General features: G+C 21.9%; 11 protein-coding genes across 11 annotated transcripts; 4 read left to right on the top strand and 7 right to left on the bottom strand.

Annotated features, from left to right (window-relative positions):
- Window positions 1-66: 66 nt before the first annotated feature.
- DDB_G0289199 (hypothetical protein) lies at window positions 67-2,470 on the top strand (the record flags this gene model as incomplete). Its single annotated transcript, XM_631241.1, has 4 exons — window positions 67-170; window positions 476-1,100; window positions 1,194-1,519; window positions 1,627-2,470. The coding sequence occupies 4 exons, from the start codon at window positions 67-69 to the stop codon at window positions 2,468-2,470; spliced, it is 1,899 nt and encodes a 632-aa protein (XP_636333.1).
- Window positions 2,471-2,712: 242 nt separating this feature from the next.
- On the bottom strand, window positions 2,713-3,090 carry H2Av3 (histone H2A domain-containing protein; the record flags this gene model as incomplete). Its single annotated transcript, XM_631240.1, has 1 exon — window positions 2,713-3,090. One exon carries the CDS (start codon window positions 3,088-3,090, stop codon window positions 2,713-2,715), a length of 378 nt encoding a protein of 125 aa, XP_636332.1.
- A 236-nt stretch (window positions 3,091-3,326) lies between these two features.
- On the bottom strand, window positions 3,327-4,217 carry DDB_G0289195 (arginase/agmatinase/formiminoglutamase family protein; the record flags this gene model as incomplete). Its single annotated transcript, XM_631239.1, has 1 exon — window positions 3,327-4,217. One exon carries the CDS (start codon window positions 4,215-4,217, stop codon window positions 3,327-3,329), a length of 891 nt encoding a protein of 296 aa, XP_636331.1.
- Window positions 4,218-4,560: 343 nt separating this feature from the next.
- On the bottom strand, window positions 4,561-5,513 carry H2Av2 (histone H2A domain-containing protein; the record flags this gene model as incomplete). The annotated part of the gene is made up of 2 exons (XM_631238.1): window positions 4,561-4,815; window positions 4,908-5,513. 2 exons carry the CDS (start codon window positions 5,511-5,513, stop codon window positions 4,561-4,563), a joined length of 861 nt encoding a protein of 286 aa, XP_636330.1.
- A 355-nt stretch (window positions 5,514-5,868) lies between these two features.
- Window positions 5,869-6,909, bottom strand: DDB_G0289191 (hypothetical protein; the record flags this gene model as incomplete). Its single annotated transcript, XM_631237.1, has 2 exons — window positions 5,869-6,177; window positions 6,382-6,909. The coding sequence occupies 2 exons, from the start codon at window positions 6,907-6,909 to the stop codon at window positions 5,869-5,871; spliced, it is 837 nt and encodes a 278-aa protein (XP_636329.1).
- A 191-nt stretch (window positions 6,910-7,100) lies between these two features.
- On the top strand, window positions 7,101-7,890 carry psmD10 (ankyrin repeat-containing protein; the record flags this gene model as incomplete). The annotated part of the gene is made up of 2 exons (XM_631236.1): window positions 7,101-7,457; window positions 7,549-7,890. 2 exons carry the CDS (start codon window positions 7,101-7,103, stop codon window positions 7,888-7,890), a joined length of 699 nt encoding a protein of 232 aa, XP_636328.1.
- A 219-nt stretch (window positions 7,891-8,109) lies between these two features.
- H2Av1 (histone H2A domain-containing protein) lies at window positions 8,110-9,061 on the bottom strand (the record flags this gene model as incomplete). Its single annotated transcript, XM_631235.1, has 3 exons — window positions 8,110-8,249; window positions 8,328-8,505; window positions 8,597-9,061. The coding sequence occupies 3 exons, from the start codon at window positions 9,059-9,061 to the stop codon at window positions 8,110-8,112; spliced, it is 783 nt and encodes a 260-aa protein (XP_636327.1).
- A 555-nt stretch (window positions 9,062-9,616) lies between these two features.
- On the bottom strand, window positions 9,617-12,697 carry DDB_G0289185 (hypothetical protein; the record flags this gene model as incomplete). The annotated part of the gene is made up of 1 exon (XM_631234.1): window positions 9,617-12,697. The coding sequence occupies one exon, from the start codon at window positions 12,695-12,697 to the stop codon at window positions 9,617-9,619; it is 3,081 nt and encodes a 1,026-aa protein (XP_636326.1).
- A 425-nt stretch (window positions 12,698-13,122) lies between these two features.
- On the top strand, window positions 13,123-15,459 carry DDB_G0289183 (hypothetical protein; the record flags this gene model as incomplete). The annotated part of the gene is made up of 1 exon (XM_631233.1): window positions 13,123-15,459. The coding sequence occupies one exon, from the start codon at window positions 13,123-13,125 to the stop codon at window positions 15,457-15,459; it is 2,337 nt and encodes a 778-aa protein (XP_636325.1).
- A 41-nt stretch (window positions 15,460-15,500) lies between these two features.
- Window positions 15,501-16,840, bottom strand: gnb1l (guanine nucleotide-binding protein subunit beta-like protein 1; the record flags this gene model as incomplete). The annotated part of the gene is made up of 3 exons (XM_631232.1): window positions 15,501-15,767; window positions 15,851-16,538; window positions 16,716-16,840. 3 exons carry the CDS (start codon window positions 16,838-16,840, stop codon window positions 15,501-15,503), a joined length of 1,080 nt encoding a protein of 359 aa, XP_636324.1.
- A 478-nt stretch (window positions 16,841-17,318) lies between these two features.
- DDB_G0289239 (hypothetical protein) lies at window positions 17,319-17,545 on the top strand (the record flags this gene model as incomplete). Its single annotated transcript, XM_631231.1, has 2 exons — window positions 17,319-17,322; window positions 17,358-17,545. 2 exons carry the CDS (start codon window positions 17,319-17,321, stop codon window positions 17,543-17,545), a joined length of 192 nt encoding a protein of 63 aa, XP_636323.1.
- Between the last annotated feature and the right edge of the window lie 295 nt (window positions 17,546-17,840).

Here is a 17,840-nt window from a genome sequence, read left to right as displayed (position 1 = left end):
TAAAATATAAATAGCTTTTTTTTTTTTTTTTTTTTTTTTACAAATATAAAAGAACAATAAAATTCAATGAAACGTTCAAATAATGATTCGAATGGGCCAAATAAAAAAAGTAAACAAGATGATGATCCATTATCATCAATCTTAGGTGACATTGACCAAAGTCAACATGGGTAATAATTAAATTTCATTTTTTTTGAATAAATAAATAAATAAATAAATATATATATAAATAAAATAAATATAAATAAATTACACAATATATTTGGTTTTTTTTTTTTTTTTTGGGTTATTAATATTTTTATTTTCTTTTTTTTTTTAAAAAAAAAAAAAAAAAAAAAAATATTATTGTTTTTATTTTTTAAAATTATCACAATTACCATCTTCACCTCAATCAACCATTTTCGTTATTACCTCAATCAACCATTGGACCCAAATAATAATAATAAAAAAAAAAAAAAAAAAAAAAAATTTAAAGTAAATTACAATCAACATCAATTAAATCAACATTTTCATTAGATAGTGTAATGAATAGAATTATAGAATTATCAAAACAACATGGTGGTATTGATTCAATAGAGGTAGAAGGTAGAATTGGATTATTTTCAAATACATCAAATGGTAATACATTTAAACCAGGTATGGTTAGAGATGATTGGAATGATCTTTATCATCATTTGAAATTGAAATCGGAACCAGTAGCAACCACAGAGACAGATTATATTTATAGTGATTCAATTCGTGTAGCCTATGATGAACATTCAAAGAAATGTTTAAGAAAGGATAAGAAAACCGATAAAACTAGTTTTGATCAATCAACCAATTTAATTTATGATTTTAGAATATCAACCTCAATCGAAGAGAAATTCCCACCACCTCTGTCATTACCACCAGGTTATATCATTCGTCGAGAAAAACAAAGATATACATTTACAGAGGATCAATGGAAAATAGATTTAACTAAAGTTATTGTTAGACCAGATTTCAATGCTACAGTTGAACAAGAACTTTATGAAGTTGAAATTGAATTATTCCCTGAAGCAATTCAAGCTTGTCAAGAAAAAACAAGTTTAACTGAATTATTAAATGATTTTTTAAATGCTGTAATTATTAATTGATAATAATTATTCATATTAAAATTATTTTTATTTATATTTATTTTTAATTTATTAATTTTTATTAATTTTTATTTATAGATTAAAGGATTAACAAATATAGTTAAAAATGGCGGAGAAACATCATTTCCAGAAATTTCATTAGATAAAGTTGGAAATGTTTCAGAATTTTATAGATTGAGAGATTTAGTATTTAAGTATATTCCAAGTGCTCCACAAAGAAAAAATGATACATTTCCTGGTTCAATGCCTGTAAATTTTGGTAAGAAATATTTTATTCATGTTCAAAATAATGAATATTTTGTTAGTGATAAAACTGATGGTATAAGATATATGTTATTAATTGATCATACTGGTTGTTATTTGGTTGATAGAAAATTTGATTTTTATCAAATTCAAGGTTTTGAGTATGTTATTATAATTTATTATTATTATTATTGATAAAAAATAAATATAAAATAGTAATTTAATTTTTTTATTTTTATTTTTATTTATTTTTTTATTATAAATATAGTATACTTGTAACATTATTTGGAGAAGGTACATTATTAGATGGTGAAATGGTTAGAAATTTACAAACTAAAAGAGCAAATTTTTTAATATTTGATGTTTTATCAGTAAAGAATGAATTACATCATCAAAAATTATTAAAAGATAGATTAACAGAGATTGGTAATGTAGTTTCAACATTACGTTCAAATTTAAAGGTTGATACACCATTTGATATATTGGGTAAATCATTCCAACTTAAATCAAAGATTGTAAATTTATTTAAAAATATTAAAGAATATCCAAATGGTGAAAGAGTTTATTCAGATGGGAAAAGATGTCACAATACTGATGGTATTATATTCACACCAAATATAGCCTATAGTAATTATACAGTTCATACATTATTCAAGTGGAAATATTGTGATAAGTGGACTATAGATTTCAAGGTAAGAGATCGTGGTCAGAAAGGGTGGTATCTAAGTTGTGTGGCCAATGATAATATTGAAGTCGATTGTAGAGAGGTAAACTTTTCAAATGATGATTTACAAAAGTTAAGAAGAGAATTTCAAAGAGCAAGAGATACTTCAACCGTTGTAGCTGAATGTTCTTTTCAACCAAAATGGGGAACTTGGAAATTTCATCAAGTTAGACATGATAAAAAAAAAGGTAATTATATCAGTATCGTAATGGATACAATGGAAAGTATCGCTGAGAACTTATCAAGTGACGAGTTGAAATATCGTATACCTTTATTACCTCATGATGATAATTGGGAAGAAGAAATGTCAAGAATTAGATCTCAATTAATCAATAATATTAAACCTTCTAAATCTTCAACTTCAACTTATCAACCATTTCCTCAATAATAATAATAATAATAATAATAATAAATAATAATAATAATAATAATAATAATAATAATAATAATAATAATAATAATAATAATAATAATAATAATAATAATAATAATAATAATAATTAAAAATCATTAAAAAAAAAAAAGAAAAAAAAAAGAAAAAAAAAAAAAAAGAAGATAATAACAATTAAATTTATAACTAAAAAATAAATAAATAAATAAAATCAATTGTTTATTTATAAATTAATTAATTTAAAATGTTTTTGAAGAATAATCTGATTTTTCATAGTCATCAAATTTGAATGATTTAAATTTAAATGATCTTTGTATAATTCTATTCAATTTATTTGAAATTCTTCCTGATGATGGAATTATAATATTTCTAAATAATAAATTAAATTCTGGATCAGATTGAATACTCCAACTTATATCTTTTGGTTTAATTCTATATTTCTTTGTTTTATTTAAAATTGAAACATTCATACTAATCTCTAATAGCTCTTCAATTAAATATTGTAATACTTTTGAAAAGAATACTAATGCAGAATTTTGAATACGTTTACATCCTTTTCTTTTTAAAAGTTTTTTAATCTTTAGTAGTGGTATTATTAAATTATTATTTCTTTTCATTTTATTTCTTTTCTTTCTTTCTTTTTTTTTTTTTTTTAATTTTAAAAAACTAAATTTATTTTTTTTATTTTCATAATTTATACTAAAAAAAATAAAATAAATAAAAAACAATAAATTAATATAAATAAAAAATAAGAATAAATTCAAATAATTATTTTTAAAATTATTTTTATTTACTACATTTGGTTTTTTTTTTTTTACTTTTTATATATAAAAAGAAAAAAAAAATAATTAAATTATTCATTTAAAATTGGAATTGATGCCAACATTTTTTGAAGATTAGAAGCATCATATGGTAAATGTTCACATATTGATAGACAAACCACATTTGATTTTGAAGAAACATCATTAATTACTCTTGAAATTTGATTTAGAGTCATTTTACCAAATGGAACATTTTCTCTCCAATTAAATTCCGGCATTGGATCAGCAAATAATAAAGCTCTAAATAAATCTGGATTTAAAACATCTAAATCTAAATGAATTGCAATATTTGTAATATTTTCATCTTTTATCCAATTTTCAATTAATTCACTATTATCTTTTAAAGATTCAGGTGAAGCAATTCTTAATTTAAATCTATTAATTACATCAATCTCTTGATCTGTTAAACCTTTTTCAACTAATCCACCATACATTACCTTTTTTGGAGAGAATTTTGATTTCATTAAAGATGACAATTCTTTATCACCTTCGCCTAATATATTACCGAGTACCATTGCATGTGAATTTGTATAATCATTTGGTGTTTTAACATCTGGATGTGTATCAAGCCATAAAATACCAACATTATTATTATATTTTTCATTTATCCAATCAAATGGAATTTGACTAACTAAACAATCACCACCAAAAACAACTATTTTATCAGGATTTTCATTTTCAATAATTTTTCTTGCTTCTATCATTGATTCAATTATATCCTTTCTATAAACAATACCATTCTCTAATTTAACTTGTTTAAATTCTTTTTCTGATATTGGTGGTTCCTTTACTGGAATAGTTATTAATTTTAATTTACTTTCTGGTGCTAACCATTCTAATAATTTTGATCCAAGTGGATATAATCTATTATTTCCTCCTTGCCATTGAGGATATAAAATTCTAATTGTTTTTTCTTTATCCATATTATAAAAATTAATTTTAATTAATTTATTATATATTTTATTTTTTTTAATTAAAAAAAAAAAAAAAAAGATAAAAATAGAATGAAATAAAAAAAAAAAAAAATTATTTTACTATCTTCAAACCACACAGAAATTAAAATAATTATTGAAAAAACATTGACCCCACCATTTTTTTTATTTGAAATATCTTCATATGTTTTATTTTTATCATTATTATTATTATTATTATTATTATTTTGAATACTTTACAGAATTTACTTTTTTTTTTTTTTCTGAAAAAAAAAAGTTATACTTAAATGAACATTCATTTTCCAGAAAAATTATTTTTTATCATTATTGATGTTTATTGATCTTTTTTTAGTTTTAGTAAACTTGGATGAATAGAGGATAAAACACCACCACTACAAATTATAACGTCATTTAATAGAGCACTGAGCTCAACGTCTTTTAAAATAGAAAGGTTAATATGTCTATTCTTAATCCTTCTTGATTTTTTGGAAAGACTAAGTTCATTTAGAGATAACTCCAATAATTCAAGTACCATATATTCCAAAACAGCTGCTAAAAAAACACATGAAGTTGGACTAACTCTTTTACTCTTATAATATTTATGAGATTGATTTTAAAAAAAAAAAAATTAAAGTTAATATAATAATAAATAAAAAAATAATAAAAATAATAAATACTTACGTATCTTCTTCCTCGTAATAATTTCTCAACTCTGGAAACTGAAATTGTTAACCCTGCACGAGTAGAACGACTTGAACGAATTGTTTTTTTAAATTTAGATCCTTTTGGGGAGTTAGTTTTCTTTACAATTGGTGATTTCTTAACAGTTGATGGGGATTTTAATTCAATATGCTGTGGTTTGGGTGGAGTCGATGATGGTAATGAAGAATATGAAGAAGAGGATGTTTTTGGTTGAGATGATGATGATGATGATGGGGATTTTAATGCAATTTGTCGTGGTTTGGGTGGAGTTGATGATGGTAATGAAGGAGAGGATGTTTTTGGTTGAGATGGTGATGGGGATGACAATGAAGAATATGAAGATGAGGATGTTTTTGGTTGAGATGGTGATGGTGATGGGGATTTTAATGCAATCTGTGGTTTGGGTGGAGTTGATGATTGAAATGAAGAATTTGAAAAAGAGGATGTTTTTGGTTGAAATTTTGCTCGGGCTAAATATGGTGGCTTATGTGGAGTTTTATGACTGGATTTATTGTTTTGTTTTGTTTCTTGTTGCTTTATTGGTTCGTTTATAGAATTATTTGAGGGATGACCATTGCTTTTCATTTTTTTTTTTTTTTTTATTTTTATTTTTATTTTTTTTTTTTTATTTTTAAATTGTGTTTAAGTTTTTGATTGATAAAGATAAAATAAAAAAAAAATAAAAAAAAAAGGAAGTTACATTTTTTTTTTTTTTATTTTATTTTTGATTTATTTTTATTTTTATTTTTATTTATTGGTTTTTTTTTTTTTTTCCAATAAAAGTGAAGTTTTTATTGGAGGTTTGAAAAAAAAAAAAAAAAAGAAAGAGTTTGATTTGGAGAATAAATTAATAATTTAGTAGTTTTTTTTTTTATTACAGATATTTTAAAAAGGAATTGAAGGTGATCAGTTTTTTTCTTTTTTTTTTTTTTTTTTCTATTCAATTTTTACGATTTAGTAAATAATCGATTATAGTATCACTTTTAAAATTAATAGGTGATTTATAATCCAACTCATTTGTAGAGTTTTTAAAAACCAAAAACCCAGATTTAAAATGTTCAGGAATTTCCATTAAATTGACACCTTGTTTCTCTAAATAATATTCTCTTGCATAAATATTTTTTTTTGAACCATCTAATCCACTATCATTATTAAATATACTATCAGTATTAAAACCATTATCCGATGCAATTGATGATAAAAAATTAGTATAACATCTACCTTGTCTTTTTATAAAATAATCTTTTACCTATATTATTATTATTATTATTATTATTATTATTATTATTATTATTATTATTATTATTATTATTATTATTATTATTATTATTATTATTATTATTATTATTAATTTATTTATTTATTTATTAATTAATTTATTAAATATTAAGTTAATAAATAAAATAAAATAAAAATTAACGTGTAAATTTATAATGAAATTAAATATAATTACCTCATTAATTGGTAATACAAAAGCTCTGCAATCAAAATATGAAAAAACATTATTATTATTATTATTATTATTTAATTTTTTTGATAAATTGATTGAAAAATTTAAAGAAGTTATTGAAGAAGTTGTTGAAATTAATTTTTGAATTCTATTTGAAAGGAATTGATTATCTGGATATTGATTATAAATAACGATATTAATTTCATCAGAGAAAGAATAAATGAATTTACAACCAATGAAATGACTAAATAAATTGTTGGATGTCTCTTTCATTGATTCATGAAATCTTTCATCATGTCTTTCTAATTTTAATTGTTTATTTAATTTACTGAATGAATTACCATCTAATCTAATTATAATTGGTTGATAAGGTGGTAATACGAAATCAAATGCTTTTTCAAATAATTCAAATTTATTATAATTTCTAAAATTTCCATTACTTTGACTACTAAAACTTCTAATAAGAAGTGATTTACTTGATAATAATGATGTTGGTGAATTTAAAAACTTTTTAATTGTTGATGATGACATATTCTTTTGTTTTTTAAAATTTAAAAATTAAAAAAAAAAAAAAAAAAATTAGAAAAAAAAAAAAAAAAAAAAAAAAAAATGAACATAACTTTTTTTTTTTTTTTTTTTTTATTATTATTTTAATTTAAATACCCACACACATAAATAAATAAATAGATAAATATATATTTAAATAATAAATAATTAATAAAATGTCAGGAACAAAATTTAGAACTGGTGGTACAAAAGAGGATGATTTATTAGAATTTGTTAAAGTTGGTAAATTATTAGAAGTTAAAGATTTAATCGAGAATCAAGGTGTTAAAGCAGATTGTAAGGATGAAGATGAAAGAACACCATTACATTGGGCAGCTGCAAAAGGTCAAATATCAGTAGCTCAATATTTAATGGATAATTGTAAATGTTCACCAAATACAAATGATGATGGTGGTTGGACACCTCTTACCAGTGCTACCTCTGCTGGTCATACTCATATGGTTAAATTATTATTAGAATTTGGTGCTGATCCAAACACTGTAAATGATTCAAAAAGAACTCCATTACATTATGTATGTATCTATCTATTTATTTATTTTATTTATTTTATTTTATTTTATTTTATTTTATTTTATTTTATTAATTTTTATTTATTATTTTTAGGCATCATCAAAAGGTAGATCAGATATTGTTGATTTATTATTAACACATGGAGCAAAGAATAGAAAAGATGATACAGGATCAGCACCAATTCATAGAGCTTCATCAAATGGTTCAGTTGCAACAGTTGAAAGATTATTAAAAGGTGAAGCAAATATAAATTCAACAAATAATGAAGGTGATACACCATTACATATTGCTGCTGAATACAATCATGAGGATGTTGTTGAATGTTTATTGAAACATGGTGCTGATACAACAATTGAAAATAAAGATAGTAAAACTCCAATTGATATGTCATCTTCTCAAACTATTAAATATTTAATTAAAGAATTTAAAAAATAATTTTATTAATAAATAATAATAAATAATAATCAACTAAATATATAATAATAATAATAGTAATAATAATAATATATTTTATAACAATGTACATAATAAAATAATAGGTTTTTTTTTTAAAAAATTTTAATTTTTTTGTTTATTTTATTTGTTTTTTAAAAATTATTTACATAAAAAAAAAAAAAAAGAAAAAATATATGATAAATCTATTTAGATGGTGGTTTAATTTTTACTTGATTTTATATCTTTTTCTTTTGAAATATCATTTTCATTCATATTTTGTTGATGACCTTTTTTTTTAGGTGTGTCCAATAAAATAGGATGAATAAATTTTGGAACACCACCATTGGCAATTGTAACATCTATTTAAAATTTATTGATTATAATATTAATTTAGTTAGTAAACATTAAGAAAATATATTAAATAAAAAAAAACTTACTTTTTAATAAATCATTCAATTCTGCATCACAACAAATCGATAAATGAATATGTTGTGGTGTAATTCTTGTTTTATTTTTTTGATTTGCATATGTAATTGAAAGTTCTAATATTTCCAAAGTTAAATATTCTAAAACAGCTGCTAAAAATACAGGAGCATCTGATGAACAACGTTTGGTCTGAAATATATATAGAAAATTAAAATAAATTAGTATTAAAATTGAAAAATATTTATTTTTTTTATGGGAATATATATAAATATATACATACAAATCTTCCTTCTCTAATCATTTTTTCAATACGAGAAACTGGAAATGTTAAATCAGCACGAGCTGAACGAGACTCATTTATTTTATTTGCAAATTTTACACTCTTTTGTTTTTCATTTGATTTTTCGTTATTTTTTTTTGTTGTTGTGGTTGTTTTCTTTACTTTATTATTTTTATTATTATTATTAATATTATTATTATTATTGTTATTATTATTATTATTGTTATTATTAATATTATTTTTATTATTGGTTTTGTTATTTGTTTGAACAACTGGATTTGTTTGTGTTATTGGAACATTAACTATTTCATTTTTATCTCTTTTCTCTATTTCAATAAAAACCAATTCTTCTTCATTCCTTAAAATGTCAGGAACAATTGGGACAATTGGAGCCAATGGTTCTTTTGAGACATTTTCTTCTTGAATCGTTGAGGTTACTACTTTTTTACTCTTTCCTTTTACCATTTTTATAATATATTATTTAAACAATTTTTAAAATAATTAATGTTGAATAAAAAGAAAATAATTAATGAAAATTTATTTTGTTAATCTTTAATATTTTTTTTATTTTGTTTTATTTTAACTAGTGAATCTGTTGGAAAAAAAAAAAAAAATAAAATATGAAATTAAATAAAATTAATTAACAAATTTGGTATGAAAATAAAATAAAAAAAATAAATATAAAAAAAAATAAAAATAAAAAATAATAAAAATTTGAGTGATCAAATATCTGTATCTATTATTTTTGGAATTAAAAAATAAAAAAAAAATAAAAAACAGATAATAATAATAAAAAATTTAAAAATACAAAATAAAAATAGATTTTTTTTAAATTAAAAACATAAATAATTATTTATATTTTATTAAGTGTTGATAACACCAAAATTAAATTTATTTTAAATTAATACTCGGGGACCGATTTAGTGGTTTAAAAAAAAAAAAAAAAAAAAACAGACAATAATTATTTATTTTAATATAAATAATTTATAATGTATATAAATATTTTTGTTTTTATTATTTTTAAAATAATTTAACTTTCCAATAATTATTATCTTTTTTCCTAGCTTTCACAGCGTCAGTGGCACGTTTAACTTCATCAGGAGTGAATTGCATAACAGTTGTTAATACGGGTAATAAAGAATCACTATCATCAGTTTCGATGAATTTTAATAATATATTCTTTAAATACATTGGTTGAAGGTTACCCAAGTTAACGTTTCTTTCTAAACTTCTAATTTCTTCTTTTAATACTTTCTCTTGTTCAAGATGTCTTTGTTCATTTGATTCACTTTCTTCTAATAGGTATTTTAATTTATTGATTTCAATTTGACATTTTCTTAATTCCTCATCCCTTCCAGCTTGTTTACTTGCAAAATTTTGTAAAAGATTCTCAACTTCTGTTGGAGTTTTATCAGATTTCACCATTTCAATTATACCATTTAAATCATTATTATTATTATTATCTGTATTATTACCCATATAATTAATTGGTTTTCTAATTTTATTTATATATCTATTACCACTATTATTGTTATTATTATTATTATTACTATTATTATTATTATTACTATTATTATTATAAATTGAATTATTTGTTGAATTAAAATTAATTAAATTTTCAAGATTAAATTTATTAATATCATCAATTTTTTCATTATCACTATCATTATTAAAAACTTCATTTTCATTTGATAATGAATATGGTGATAATTTATTATAGTTTTCACTAGTAACTGGACTAATGGTAGATGTTGTAGTTGTAGTTGTGGTTGTTGTTAAATTATTATTATTATTATTATTATTATTATTATTACTATTGTTAATATTACTATTATTATTATTATTACTATTTTTAAATGATTCCAAATCCTCTATTAAAGATTCGATTTGTTTCTTTTGATCTTGTAATTGTTTATCTTTTTCTCTCAAAACAGAATTATTTGTTTTTTTAAATAAATTCATTTGTGATTGTAATTCAATATATTTCTCTTCTTTTAATTTAATTTCATTTTCATATGTTAATTTAATTTGTTCAACCTTATTATTATTATTATCATTATTATTATTATTATCACTATCGTTATTATTGTTATTATTAATTTTATTATTATTTTCTATTGGTTGATCTTGTTTTGTTTGTGTTATTTGTTGTTGTTGCTGTTGTTGTTGTTGACTTAAATCATCTTTTAAAGTTTCAATAATTTGATTTAAATTTTGAATCTTTGAATTTAAAATTATTATATTATCTTTTGAATCTTCATATTGATCAGTAATCTTTGAAATCTCTTTTTTATATAGTTTCTCTTGATCTGATAATGATTGAATGGTTTCATTTAACTGATTCTTTTCAATTTCAAATGTATTCTTTAAATTTTCAATGATTTGATTATTGTTGATATTTTTTAGATTGTCATTTTCTAAATTATTTAAATTTTCATCATTTTGATCATTATTATTTTCTAAATTATCATTTTCTTTTTGATTATTATCATCTTGATTTATTTTATCTTTATCATTTTTGTTATTATTATTATTATTATCATCGTCGTCATCATCATCATCATCATTATCATCATCATCAAATTGATTCTTTTTAATTGCATAATGAACTTTAATTTTATAATCATTATATTCATTTTGAATTGATAATAATGATTGATTTGTTTGTGATAGTTGAGATTCTAATAATTTAATTCTTTGAGAATTATATTCATAATTATTTTTCATTTCATCATATTCATTTGAAAGTAATTCATTTTCTGATTGATTCTTATCTAAATTTTCAATTGTTTCTTTCAATTGTGAGATTTCATTGGACTTGTCATTGATTTGTTTCTTTTGTTCTGAAACATGTTTTTGAGCACCAAGTAAAAGTGATTTTAATTTCGCCATTTTCTCATCACTATATGTATTCAATTTTGCAATTTGATCATTCTTTAATTCTAAAAGAGATTTATTTTCAGCTAATTCATTCTCCAACTTTTTGATTTGAATTGTAAACTCTTCTTCAGCTTGTACATTATTATTAATGATTTCAGTTTTAGTTACATTATTCTTTTCAACGATCTGTTGTAGATTCTCTTTAACTTGTTCCAATTCAATATCTTTATCTTGATTTAATTTCTTTAAACTTTGAATTTCATCTTTAAATTCCAATACCATTTCTTCAATCTCTTGTTTTTGTTTATTTAAAAATTCAATTGTTTTTTCTTTTTCATTTATAAATTTTTCATAAAATTCTTTTGTATTATTATTACTATCACTATTATTAATTTCTTCTTCTTCTTCAGCTTCAACTAAATTATTTATATTTTTTTCCTCTTTATTCTTATTTTCTTTTTCTTCATCTTCTTCTGTTATTTCTTCTTCTAATATTATATTAATCTTTTTCTCCAATGGTAAACTTTCTAAATAGTCACTATCATAATTTAATTGTTTATTTAATTGTTTTGGTTGTTGATCTTCTTGTTTTAAATCTTGTTGTTGTTGTTGTTGTTGTTGTTGTTGTTGTTGTTGTTGTTGTTGTTGAATTAAATTTTCAAAATCTTGTTTTTGTTTTATAATTTCTTGTTGAAATTCTTGTTGAATTTTTTGATGTTGTTGTTGTAATTCTAATTGATGTTGTTGTTCAATATTTTGTAATTTTAATTGTAAATCTTGTTTTTGAGATTGTAATGATTTAATTTCATCTTGAAATAATGATTTCTCATGTTGAAATCTATTTTGTAGATTCTCTTCAATTTGTTCTTTCATTTTTTGTAGAGTATTTGAAGATGATGATAATTTATTGATTTCAGATTGTAATGATTCAATGATTGAATTTGAAGTTTGTTTTGATAATGAAATTTCTTCTTCTTGATTTTGTTGCTTTTTAATTAATTCCAAATTTTCATTCTTTAATTTCTTATAAGTTTCAATCACTGTTGAATATTTATTTTCATATTTTTTAATATGAATTGCTTGTTTCTTTATAAATTCGATTAATTCATTTTTATTTGCTGTTTCAATATTAATTGTACTACCACTTCCTTGTGTTGTTGTTGTTGCTGCTGTCGTTGTAGAATCAATTTTAATAGGTGATGAATTTGATGGTGATGACATTATTTATTTATTTATTTGATATATATTAATATATCTATTAAAAAAAAAAAAAAATGTCATATACACTTTTTTTATTTACTTTGGTTCATTAAAAAAAAAAATATATATATATATAAATAAAAAATTATAATATTAATAATAAAACATATGTAAATAAATATTTATTGCTTATAAAATTATTGTTTTTTTTTTATTATTATTTTATATTTTTTTTATGTGTTAATTTGGATGTAGATGGAATTTGTAATATATTAAATTAAAAATGAAAAAAAAAAAAAAAAAAAAAAAAAAATTAAAAAAAATTAAAAAAAAAAAAAAAAAAATTTAAAAAAAAAAAAATAAATACTTTGAAAAATCGATTCACCACACCTGACAAGTGTGATTTTTTTTTTTTTACTTTTTTTTTTTAATTAATTTACGAAAAAATGTTAAAATGTTTAAATAAAAACATATTCAAAGAATCATTAAAATTAAATAAAAATAAAATATTATTAAATAATTATTATTTTAATAAAAATATAATTAATTATTATAATAATAATAATTTAATAATAAATAATAATAATAATAATAATAATAATAATAATAATAATAATAATAATAATAATAATTCAATAATAAATAATAATAAAAGATTATTTTCAACAAATATTTTAAAAGAAGAAAGCAATAATAATGATAATAATAATAATAATAAAATTAATGAAAAATTATTTAAATCACCATTAAAGAATGAAAATGAAATTAAAGAATTTGATGTGATTGTAATTGGTGGTGGACATGCAGGTACAGAAGCATCAGCAGCCTCAGCAAGAGTTGGTAGTAAAACATTATTGATAACTCAAAGTATTGATACTATTGGTGTAATGTCATGTAATCCATCTATTGGTGGTGTTGGTAAAGGTAATTTAGTTAGAGAGATCGATGCAATCGGTGGTATAATGGGTTTGGCAGCTGATGAAAGTGGTTGTCAATTTAAAGTTTTAAATCAAAGTAAAGGTAGTGCAGTACATGGTCCACGTGCTCAAATCGATCGTGAATTATATAGAGAATCAATTCATAATTTATTATGGAAAATCACTCAAGACAATGGTGGTAATTTATCAATTAAAGAAGGTATGGTTGAAGATATAATTTTAGATGAAGAAGAAGGAGGAGAGGAAGGGGACAATGGTAAAAATAAAAAAACAATTAAAGGTATAATTTTGGATAATGGTGAAATTATAAAATGTAAGAAAGTTGTGATTACTACAGGTACATTTTTAGGTGGTATAATTCATATTGGTAATAAACGAATACCATCTGGTAGAATGGGAGATAAAGCTGCCACTGCATTATCATTGACATTGAATAGGATAGGGTTTGAATTGGGGAGATTAAAGACTGGTACACCACCAAGATTGGATGGTAAGTCAATTGATTATAGTGTGATGGTTGAGCAAGTTGGTGATGAGATACCATTACCATTCTCATTTAGTAATAGTAAGGTAAAGAATGATCAAAGACAATTGAAATGTTTTATGACGAGAACCACTGAAGAGTCTCATCAAATCATCATTGATAATCTTTCAAGTAGACCCGCATTAGAGTCGGGTGAAGATGGTAAAGGTTTAGGCCCACGTTATTGCCCATCGATTGAGACAAAGATCGAGCGATTCCAAGGCAAGACCCACCAAGTGTGGATAGAGCCCGAGGGGTACACCACCGATGTGATCTACCCAAACGGTATCTCGATTTCCCTACCAGAGGATGTACAAATGAAATTTTTAAAAACCATACCAGGCTTGGAGAATGTGAAAATGTTAAAACCAGGCTACGCCGTAGAGTATGATTATATAGACCCAAGGGAACTCAATCATACATTGGAGACTAAAAAAATCAGTGGTCTGTTTTTAGCCGGTCAAATCAACGGTACCACTGGTTACGAGGAAGCAGGTGCTCAAGGTATTGTCGCGGGTATAAATGCAAGTCTCTCCCATCAAAATCGTCCCCCAATGATCATTAGCAGATCCGAGGGGTACATTGGCGTATTAATCGATGATTTGGTGACATTGGGCGTAACTGAACCTTATAGAATGTTTACAAGTCGTTCAGAGTATCGTATATCATTACGTGCTCATAATTCCGACCAAAGATTAACCGAAAAGGCATTTGAATTTGGTAGTGCCTCAAATCACCAATTGCAAGCGTTAAAAGAGAAACAATCATTGCTAGATCAAGTTTACAGTAAATTAAAAGAAATTAAAAAATCACCATCAGAATATTTAACCCAATGTGGTATTGAAAATGTACATGAAAAGAAATCACTATTTGAAATTCTAAGAAGACCACATGTTGATTTCAATTTGATTAAACGTTATTTACCAACTGATCTCTTGGAGAAAATACCACCACTATATATATCAATCATTGATAGTGAATGTAAATATTCAAATTATGTAGATAAACATGTTATTGAATTCAATAATCTACGTAAAAGAGAGAATCAATTAATACCACCATCTTTAAACTATTGGGATATTTCTCAATTATCAACAGAATCAAAACAAATTCTATCAAAAGCTCGTCCAACAAATTTCTCTTCTGCTTCAAAAATCTCTGGTATAACACCTTCAGCTTTATTTTCAATTCAAGTTTATATAAAAAAGAATTATGATGGTAATGAAAGGATTATTCATAGTCAAAATAAAAATTTTAATAAACAACAACAACAACAACAACAACAACAACAACAACAACAACAACAACAAAATATTATTTAAAAAATAAAAATAAAAAATAAATATATTTATTTATATGTTTATTATTTCTTTGTAGTATAAATATCCCATAATGCTATTTTGCAATCTTTTGAACCTGATGCTAAAATATTATTTGAATTAAAATCAATTGAATAAACACTTTCTGTATGATATTTTAAAATTGCTAATGGTGTTTGCTTTTTAAAATTAAAAATTCTAATTCTTTTATCCCATCCAGCAGTTGCATAAATTTTTTCATCATTTCTAATTTTAATTTCTGAAATACCACCATTATTTAATTTATGAGTTTTTGTAATATTAAATTGTTTCTATTTTTTTATTAATATATACATAAAATTAGTATTAATATTAAAAATAATAATAAATTTATTTTTGTAATAATAATATTTACAGATTCATAATTTATATTAAATTCAATAATATTTGTATCACCAGAACCTGATATACCTTTAGTTGAATTATTTGATAATGCAAATGATAAGATTGGTTCATTATGTAATTTTGAAGATACTAATGGTATTGAAGTATTTCTTAAATCCCATATTAATAATTCACCATTTTCATAACCAGTACATAATCTAATTTGATCATTTGATTGATTGCTATTATCATTATTTTCATTTTCATAATATAATTTTAAAGACATTGGTAAACCTAATTTTTCAAATAATTGTTGATTATTTGGTTTTAATTTATTTATAACTTGTTTATTCTTTAAATCCCAAATTTCAACTTGTGATGTTGATGATGTTGGATCAATAGCACTACCTGATATTGATAGTAGATTAGATGATAAACTTGAACATTTACCTAATGATAATGAATTGGTTTCTAATCTATATGTGTTTTTAAATGTACAATTATCAATTATACTCCATATTTTAATAACTCCATCTCTACCTTGACTTAATATATTACCACAAATTTCATCATTATTATTATTATTTTCATTATTATTATCATTTGATAACCATTGTAATGATAATACACCACCTCCAATACCTTCTGAATGTGCTATTTGTGTTGATATACATTTCTTTTCTTCAATATTCCATAATTTTAATTCACCATCTCCTGATCTATTTTTATAAAAATAATAATAATAATAATAGTAATAATAATTAATATTATTTTTAATGTTATTATTGTTAATGTTAATAATTTTTGTTTTGTTTTTATATTTGTTAGTGATACCTTTTAAATAAATTTATTGTTTTCTTAAATATGAATGTGTGTGTGTTTTTTCAATTTCATACCCAGAATACAGTAAGTTTGGATTGACTTTATCAAATAAAACTGAGTTTACATTAAATTTATGTCCTCTTAATATATAATATGGGTCTGGTGCACTATTATTATTATTACTGGCTTCTTTATTCATTTCACATTGCAGTTTTTTTTTGAAATTGACTTTTTTTTTTTTTTTTTTTTAATAATTTTTTTTTTTCATCACCAATCCTGTGATTTTTTTTTTTTTATATAATTTTTTTTTTGACCACCAATATTGTGATTTTTTTATCACCAATCCTATGATTTTTTATTAATTTTTTTTTTTGATCACCAATCCTGTGATTTTATATTATTTTTTTTTTTGGTCACCAATATTGTGATTTTTTTTTTTGGTCACCAATATTGTTATTTTTTTTTTTTTAATAATTTTTTTTTTAATCCACAATATTTAATACTTTTTTAAATAATTTTTTTTTTTTTTTTTTTTAAAAATAATAAAAAAATATTATATAATAATAATTTTATTTTTTTTACAAAATGGAATTAAAAATAATATATAATAATTATTTTTTTTTTCACCTTTTTTTTGTATGGGATAAAAACTAAAAAAGGAACACAAAAATTAATAAATGTGTAGGTACTTTTATTAATATTTAAATTTTATTTAGTTGCTAACTTTTTTTTTTTTTTTTATAAATTGAAAGATTCATATGGAAAAAGTCCAATATATTATATAATTGAAAATAATGATCAAAAAGTTTTAACAAGATTATTGGATTTTTCAATTTCCAAGAAAAATTTAACAATAGACTCCACTATGTTATCTGATTTAATATTCAATTGTATCGTTTTTTGATAGAAATCAATTGGCAAAGCTAATAATATTCTATTGCATTAAACCGTAAAAATTAGAATATGGATTGAAAGATTACAAAGTTGGTAAACAAACAACTTAATTAAGTTTGACAGATACAATTTGTTACTTTGATTGCAATTTGAAGGAAGAAAGAGAATGTAGCCGAAAAGAATCAAGACAGAAAGCCTCAAACCCTTTAATGACATGACATTACACATCAAGGTTAGAATTGATAAATGGCTAAGATGAAATATTAAAAAGTCCATAACATTCAAAAAATAGACGCAAGAACGAG

The sequence above is a fragment of the Dictyostelium discoideum genome, assembly GCF_000004695.1.
Source record: "Dictyostelium discoideum AX4 chromosome 5 chromosome, whole genome shotgun sequence".
Taxonomy (NCBI): domain Eukaryota; phylum Evosea; class Eumycetozoa; order Dictyosteliales; family Dictyosteliaceae; genus Dictyostelium; species Dictyostelium discoideum.
This window is presented reverse-complemented; position numbering and strand designations above follow the sequence as displayed.